This window comes from Carcharodon carcharias, chromosome 36 (assembly GCF_017639515.1).
Source record: "Carcharodon carcharias isolate sCarCar2 chromosome 36, sCarCar2.pri, whole genome shotgun sequence".
Taxonomy (NCBI): domain Eukaryota; kingdom Metazoa; phylum Chordata; class Chondrichthyes; order Lamniformes; family Lamnidae; genus Carcharodon; species Carcharodon carcharias.
The window spans coordinates 5,570,693-5,580,264 of NC_054502.1; the positions used below are offsets into that span (position 1 = coordinate 5,570,693).

The following is a 9,572-nucleotide window of genomic DNA, read 5'->3' on the forward strand; positions in this document are numbered from 1 at the left end:
GTGATGGCGATGGAGACGATGGTGACGATGGTGATGGAAACGATGGTGATGGAAACGATGGTGATGGAAACGATGGTGATGGAAACGATGGTGATGGAAACGATGGTGGTGGAAACGATGGTGATGGAGACGATGGTGATGATGCTGATGATGCTGATGGAGATGATGGTGATGGAGATGATGGTGATGGAGATGATGGTGATGGAGATGATGGTGATGGAGATGATGGTGATGGAGATGATGGTGATGGTGATGTAGTTGATGGTGATGTAGTTGATGGTGATGGAGATGATGGTGATGGAGATGATGGTGATGGAGATGATGCTGATGGAGATGATGGTGATGGAGATGATGGTGATGGAGATGATGGTGATGGTGATGATGGTGATGATGCTGATGGAGATGATGCTGATGGAGATGATGGTGATGGTGATGGAGTTGATGGTGATAGAGGTTATGGTGATAGAGATTATGGTGATAGAGATTATGGTGATAGAGATTATGGTGATAGAGATTATGGTGATGGAGGTGATGGTGATGGAGGTGATGGTGATGACGGTGATGGTGATGGAGTTGATGGTGATAGAAATGATGCTGATGGAGATCATGGTGATGATGGTGATGATAGTGATGGAGATGATGGTGATGGACATGATGGTGATGGTGATGGAGATGATGGAGGTGAGAGTGATGGAGATGATGGAGACGATGCTGATGGAGATGATGCTGATGGAGATGATGCTGATGGAGATGATGGTGATGGAGATGATGGTGATGGAGATGATGGTGATGGAGATGATGGTGATGGAGATGATGGTGAGGGAGATGATGGTGAGGGAGATGATGGTGAGGGAGATGATGGTGAGGGAGATGATGGTGAGGGAGATGATGGTGAGGGAGATGATGGTGAGGGAGATGATGGTGAGGGAGATGATGGTGAGGGAGATGATGGTGAGGGAGATGATGGTGAGGGAGATGATGGTGAGGGAGATGATGGTGAGGGAGATGATGGGGACGAAGATGATGGTGATGGAGATGATGGTGATGGTGATGGAGTTGATAGTGATAGAGATTATGGTGATGGAGGTGATGGTGATGATGCTGATGGTGATGGAGTGGATGGTGATAGAGATGATGCTGATGGAGATAGAGATGATGCTGATGGAGATCATGGTGATGATAATGATGGTGATGAGGGTGATGGAGACGATGGTGACGATGGTGATGGAGATGATGGTGATGGAAACGATGGTGATGGAAACGATGGTGATGCAAACGATGGTGATGGAAACGATGGTGATGGAAATGATGGTGGTGGAAACGATGGTGATGGAAACGATGGTGATGGAGACAATGGTGATGATGCTGATGATGGTGATGGAGATGATGGTGATGGAGATGATGGTGATGGAGATGATGGTGATGGAGATGATGGTGATGGAGATGATGGTGATGGTGATGAAGTTGATGTTGATGAAGTTGATGGTGATGTAGTTGATGGGGATGTATTTGATGGGGATGTAGTTGATGGTGATGTAGTTGATGGTGATGCAGTTGATGGTGATGGAGATGATGGTGATGGAGATGATGCTGATGATAGTGATGATGCTGATGGAGATGATGGTGATGGAGATGATGCTGATGGAGATGATGGTGATGGTGATGGAGTTGATGGTGATAGAGATTATGGTGATAGAGGTTATGGTGATAGGGATTATGGTGATAGAGATTATGGTGATGGAGGTGATGGTGATGACGGTGATGGTGATGGAGTTGATGGTGATAGAGATGATGCTGATGGAGATCATGGTGATGATGGTGATGATAGTGATGGAGATGATGGTGATGGACATGATGGTGATGGTGATGGAGATGATGGAGGTGAGAGTGATGGAGATGATGGAGACGATGCTGATGGAGATGATGCTGATGGAGATGATGGTGATGGAGATGATGGTGATGGAGATGATGGTGATGGAGATGATGATGAGTGAGATGATGGTGAGGGAGATGATGGTGAGGGAGATGATGGTGAGTGAGATGATGGTGAGTGAGATGATGGTGAGTGAGATGATGGTGAGGGAGATGATGGTGAGGGAGATGATGGTGAGGGAGATGATGGTGAGGGAGATGATGGTGATGGAGATGATGGGGACAGAGAAGTTGGTGATGGAGATGGTGATGATGGAAATGGTGAAGATGGTGATGGAGATGGAGGTGATGGTGATGGTGGTGATGGAGATGATGGTGCTGGAGATGATGGTGACGATGGTGACGGAGATGATGGTGACGGAGATGATGGTGACGGAGATGATGGTGACGGAGATGATGGTGACGGAGATGATGGTGACGGAGATGATGGTGACGATGATGATGGAGACGATGCTGGTGGAGATGATGCTGGTGGAGAAGATGCTGAGGGAGATGATGCTGAGGGAGATGATGCTGAGGGAGATGATGCTGAGGGAGATGATGCTGACGGAGATGATGCTGACGGAGATGATGCTGACGGAGATGATGCTGACGGAGATGGAGTTGACGGTGATGGAGTTGACGGTGATGGAGTTGACGGTGATGGAGTTGACGGTGATGGAGTTGACGGTGATGGAGGTGACGGTGATGGAGGTGATGGTGATGGAGGTGATGGTGATGGAGGTGATGGTGATGATGGTGATGGTGATGATGGTGATGGTGATGGAGTGGATGGTGATAGAGATGATGCTGATGGAGATAGAGATGATGCTGATGGAGATGATGGTGAAGATAGTGATGGTGATGGAGACGATGGTGACAATGGTGATGGAGATGATGGTGATGGAAACGATGGTGATGGAAACGATGGTGGTGGAAACGATGGTGATGGAAACGATGGTGATGGAGACGATGGTGATGGAGACGATGGTGATGGAGATGATGGTGTTGGAGATGATGGTGATGGAGATAATGGTGATGGAGATAATGGTGATGGAGATAATGGTGATGAAGATGATGGTGATGGAGATGATGGTGATGGAGATGATGGTGATGGAGATGATGGTGATGGAGATGATGGTGATGGAGATGATGGTGATGGAGATGATGGTGATGGTGATGATGGTGATGGAGATGATGGCGATGGAGATGATGGTGTTGATAGTGATGATGCTGATGGAGATGATGGTGATGGTGATGGAGTTGATGGTGATAGAGATGATGGTGATGGTGATGATGCTGATGGTGTTGATGGTGATAGAGATGATGCTGATGGAGATCATGGTGATGATGGTGATGATAGTGATGGAGATGATGGTGATGGACATGATGGTGATGGTGATGGAGATGATGGAGGTGAGAGTGATGGAGATGATGGAGACGATGCTGATGGAGATGATGCTGATGGAGATGATGGTGATAGAGATGATGGTGATGGAGATGATGGTGATGGAGATGATGGTGATGGAGATGATGGTGATGGAGATGATGGTGAGGGAGATGATGGTGATGGAGATGATGGTGAGGGAGATGATGGTGAGGGAGAGGATGGTGAGGGAGATGATGGTGAGGGAGATGATGGTGAGGGAGATGATGGTGAGGGAGCTAATGGTGACGGAGATGATGGTGACGGAGATGATGCTGACGGAGATGATGCTGACGGAGATGACGCTGACGGAGATGATGCTGACGGAGATGATGCTGACGGTGATGGAGATGATGGTGATGGAGATGATGGTGATGGAGATGATGGTGATGGAGATGATGGTGATGATGGTGATGGAGATGATGGTGATGATGCTGATGGAGATGATGCTGATGGAGATGATGCTGATGGAGATGATGCTGATGGTGATAGAGATTATAGTGAAGGAGGTGATGGTGAAGATTGTGATGGTGATGGAGTGGATGGTGATAGAGATGATGCTGATGGAGATTGAGATGATGCTGATGGAGATGACGGTGATGATAGTGATGGTGATGATGGTGATGGAGACGATGGTGATGATGGTGATGGAGATGATGGTGATGGAAACGATGGTGATGGAGACAATGGTGATGATGGTGATAATGCTGATGGAGATGATGGTGATGGAGATGATGGTGATGGAGATGATGGTGATGGAGATGATGGTGATGGAGATGATGGTGATGGAGATGATGGTAATGGAGATGATGGTGATGGAGACGATGGTGATGATGCTGATGATGCTGATGGAGATGATGGTGATGGAGATGATGGTGATGGAGATGATGGTGATGGAGATGATGGTGATGGTGATGAAGTTGATGGTGATGTAGTTGATGGTGATGTAGTTGATGGTGATGTAGTTGATGGTGATGTAGTTGATGGTGATGGAGATGATGGTGATGGTGATGATAGTGATGATGCTGATGGAGATGATGCTGATGGAGATGATGGTGATGGAGATGATGCTGATGGAGGTGATGGTGATGGTGATGGAGTTGATGGTGATAGAGATTATGGTGATAGAGATTATGGTGATAGAGATTATGGTGATGGAGGTGATGGTGATGACGGCGATGGTGATGGAGTTGATGGTGACGATGGTGATGGAGATCATGGTGATGGAGATGATGGTGATGGAGATGATGGTGACGGAGATGATGCTGATGGAGATGATGGTGATGGTGATGTAGTTGATGGTGATGGAGTTGACGGTGATGGAGTTGACGGTGATGGAGTTGACGGTGATGGAGTTGACGGTGATGGAGGTGACGGTGATGGAGGTGATGGTGATGGAGGTGATGGTGATGGAGGTGATGGTGATGATGGTGATGGTGATGATGGTGATGGTGATGGAGTGGATGGTGATAGAGATGATGCTGATGGAGATAGAGATGATGCTGATGGAGATGATGGTGAAGATAGTGATGGTGATGGAGACGATGGTGACAATGGTGATGGAGATGATGGTGATGGAAACGATGGTGATGGAAACGATGGTGGTGGAAACGATGGTGATGGAAACGATGGTGATGGAGACGATGGTGATGGAGATGATGGTGATGGAGATGATGGTGTTGGAGATGATGGTGATGGAGATAATGGTGATGGAGATAATGGTGATGAAGATGATGGTGATGGAGATGATGGTGATGGAGATGATGGTGATGGAGATGATGGTGATGGAGATGATGGTGATGGTGATGATGGTGATGGAGATGATGGCGATGGAGATGATGGTGTTGATAGTGATGATGCTGATGGAGATGATGGTGATGGTGATGGAGTTGATGGTGATAGAGATGATGGTGATGGTGATGATGCTGATGGTGTTGATGGTGATAGAGATGATGCTGATGGAGATCATGGTGATGATGGTGATGATAGTGATGGAGATGATGGTGATGGACATGATGGTGATGGTGATGGAGATGATGGAGGTGAGAGTGATGGAGATGATGGAGACGATGCTGATGGAGATGATGCTGATGGAGATGATGGTGATAGAGATGATGGTGATGGAGATGATGGTGATGGAGATGATGGTGATGGAGATGATGGTGATGGAGATGATGGTGATGGAGATGATGGTGAGGGAGATGATGGTGATGGAGATGATGGTGAGGGAGATGATGGTGAGGGAGAGGATGGTGAGGGAGATGATGGTGAGGGAGATGATGGTGAGGGAGATGATGGTGAGGGAGCTAATGGTGACGGAGATGATGGTGACGGAGATGATGCTGACGGAGATGACGCTGACGGAGATGATGCTGACGGAGATGATGCTGACGGTGATGGAGATGATGGTGATGGAGATGATGGTGATGGAGATGATGGTGATGGAGATTATGGTGATGATGGTGATGGAGATGATGGTGATGATGCTGATGGAGATGATGCTGATGGAGATGATGCTGATGGAGATGATGCTGATGGTGATAGAGATTATAGTGAAGGAGGTGATGGTGAAGATTGTGATGGTGATGGAGTGGATGGTGATAGAGATGATGCTGATGGAGATAGAGATGATGCTGATGGAGATGACGGTGATGATAGTGATGGTGATGATGGTGATGGAGACGATGGTGATGATGGTGATGGAGATGATGGTGATGGAAACGATGGTGATGGAGACAATGGTGATGATGGTGATAATGCTGATGGAGATGATGGTGATGGAGATGATGGTGATGGAGATGATGGTGATGGAGATGATGGTGATGGAGATGATGGTGATGGAGATGATGGTAATGGAGATGATGGTGATGGAGACGATGGTGATGATGCTGATGATGCTGATGGAGATGATGGTGATGGAGATGATGGTGATGGAGATGATGGTGATGGAGATGATGGTGATGGTGATGAAGTTGATGGTGATGTAGTTGATGGTGATGTAGTTGATGGTGATGTAGTTGATGGTGATGTAGTTGATGGTGATGGAGATGATGGTGATGGTGATGATAGTGATGATGCTGATGGAGATGATGCTGATGGAGATGATGGTGATGGAGATGATGCTGATGGAGATGATGGTGATGGTGATGGAGTTGATGGTGATAGAGATTATGGTGATAGAGATTATGGTGATAGAGATTATGGTGATGGAGGTGATGGTGATGACGGTGATGGTGATGGAGTTGATGGTGACGATGGTGATGGAGATGATGGTGATGGAGATGATGGTGATGGAGATGATGGTGACGGAGATGATGCTGATGGAGATGATGGTGATGGTGATGTAGTTGATGGTGATGTAGTTGACGGTGATGGAGATGATGGTGATGGAGATCATGGTGATGGTGATGATAGTGATGATGCTGATGGAGATGATGGTGATGGAGATGATACTGATGGAGATGATGGTGATGGTGATGGAGTTGATGGTGATAGAGATTATGGTGATGGAGGTGATGGTGATGATGGTGATGGTGATGGAGTGGATGGTGATAGAGATGATGCTGATGGAGATAGAGATGATGCTGATGGAGATCATGGTGATGATACTGATGGTGATGATGGCGATGGAGATGATGGTGACGATGGTGATGGAGATGATGGTGATGGAAACGATGGTGATGGAAACGATGGTGGTGGAAACGATGGTGATGGAAACGATGGTGATGGAGACGATGGAGATGATGCTGATGATGCTGATGGAGATGATGGTGATGGAGATGATGGTGATGGAGATGAAGGTGATGGAGATGATGGTGATGGAGATGATGGTGATGGTGATGAAGTTGATGGTGATGTAGTTGATGGTGATGTAGTTGATGGTGATGTAGTTGATGGTGATGTAGTTGATGGTGATGTAGTTGATGGTGATGGAGATGATGGTGATGGTGATGATAGTGATGATGCTGATGGAGATGATGGTGATGGAGATGATGCTGATGGAGATGATGGTGATGGTGATGGAGTTGATGGTGATAGAGATTATGGTGATAGAGATTATGGTGATAGAGATTATGGTGATGGAGGTGATGGTGATGACGGTGATGGTGATGGAGTTGTTGGTGACGATGGTGATGGAGATGATGGTGATGGAGATGATGGTGATGGAGATGATGGTGACGGAGATGATGCTGATGGAGATGATGGTGATGGTGATGTAGTTGATGGTGATGTAGTTGATGGTGATGTAGTTGATGGTGATGGAGATGATGGTGATGGAGATCATGGTGATGGTGATGATAGTGATGATGCTGATAGAGATGATGGTGATGGAGATGATACTGATGGAGATGATGGTGATGGTGATGGAGTTGATGGTGATAGAGATTATGGTGATGGAGGTGATGGTGATGATGGTGATGGTGATGGAGTGGATGGTGATAGAGATGATGCTGATGGAGATAGAGATGATGCTGATGGAGATCATGGTGATGATAGTGATGGTGATGATGGCGATGGAGATGATGGTGACGATGGTGATGGAGATGATGGTGATGGAAACGATGGTGATGGAAACGATGGTGATGGAAACGATGGTGGTGGAAACGATGGTGATGGAAACGATGGTGATGGAGACGATGGTGATGATGCTGATGATGCTGATGGAGATGATGGTGACGGAGATGATGGTGATGGAGATGATGGTGATGGAGATGAAGGTGATGGAGATGATGGTGATGGAGATGATGGTGATGGTGATGAAGTTGATGGTGATGTAGTTGATGGTGATGTAGTTGATGGTGATGTAGTTGATGGTGATGTAGTTGATGGTGATGGAGATGATGGTGATGGAGATGATGGTGATGGTGATGATAGTGATGATGCTGATGGAGATGATGGTGATGGAGATGATGCTGATGGAGATGATGGTGATGGTGATGGAGTTAATGGTGATAGAGATTATGGTGATAGAGATTATGGTGATAGAGATTATGGTGATGGAGGTGATGGTGATGACGGTGATGGTGATGGAGTTGATGGTGATAGAGATGATGCTGATGGAGATCATGGTGATGTTGGTGATGATAGTGATGGAGATGATAGTGATGGAGATGATGGTGATGGAGGTGATGGTGATGGAGAAGATGGTGATGGGGATGGAGATGATGGAGGTGATAGTGATGGAGATGATGGAGACAATGCTGATGGAGATGATGGTGAGGGAGATGATAGTGATGGAGATAATGGTGATGATGGTGACGGAGATGGTGATGGAGATGATGGTGGAGATGATGGTGATGGAGATGATGGTGATGGAGATGGTGATGATGGAAATGGTGAAGATGGTGATGGAGATGGAGGTGATGGTGATGGTGGTGATGGAGATGATGGTGCTGGAGATGATGGTGACGATGGTGATGGAGATGATGGTGATGGAGATGATGGTGACGGAGATGATGCTGATGGAGATGATGGTGATGGTGATGTAGTTGATGGTGATGTAGTTGATGGTGATGTAGTTGATGGTGATGGAGATGATGGTGATGGAGATGATGGTGATGGAGATGATGGTGATGGTGATGATAGTGATGATGCTGATGGAGATGATGGTGATGGAGATGAAGCTGATGGAGATGCTGGTGATGGAGATGATGGTGATGGTGATGAAGTTGATGGTGATGTAGTTGATGGTGATGTAGTTGATGGTGATGTAGTTGATGGTGATGTAGTTGATGGTGATGTAGTTGATGGTGATGGAGATGATGGTGATGGTGATGATAGTGATGATGCTGATGGAGATGATGGTGATGGAGATGATGCTGATGGAGATGATGGTGATGGTGATGGAGTTGATGGTGATAGAGATTATGGTGATAGAGATTATGGTGATAGAGATTATGGTGATGGAGGTGATGGTGATGATGGTGATGGTGATGGAGTGGATGGTGACGATGGTGATGGAGATGATGGTGATGGAGATGATGGTGATGGAGATGATGGTGACGGAGATGATGCTGATGGAGATGATGGTGATGGTGATGTAGTTGATGGTGATGTAGTTGATGGTGATGGAGATGATGGTGATGGAGATCATGGTGATGGTGATGATAGTGATGATGCTGATGGAGATGATGGTGATGGAGATGATACTGATGGAGATGATGGTGATGGTGATGGAGTTGATGGTGATAGAGATTATGGTGATGGAGGTGATGGTGATGATGGTGATGGTGAT

The 9,572-nt window shown here is 46.6% G+C and overlaps 1 protein-coding gene across 1 annotated transcript; it reads right to left on the reverse strand.

Annotated features, from left to right (window-relative positions):
• Positions 1-6,217: 6,217 nt before the first annotated feature.
• On the reverse strand, positions 6,218-7,705 carry LOC121272873 (early nodulin-55-1-like; the record flags this gene model as incomplete). Its single annotated transcript, XM_041179708.1, has 2 exons — positions 6,218-6,286; positions 7,655-7,705. Coding segments are annotated over 2 exons (120 nt in total), but the record flags the coding sequence as incomplete, so codon positions are not given.
• Between the last annotated feature and the right edge of the window lie 1,867 nt (positions 7,706-9,572).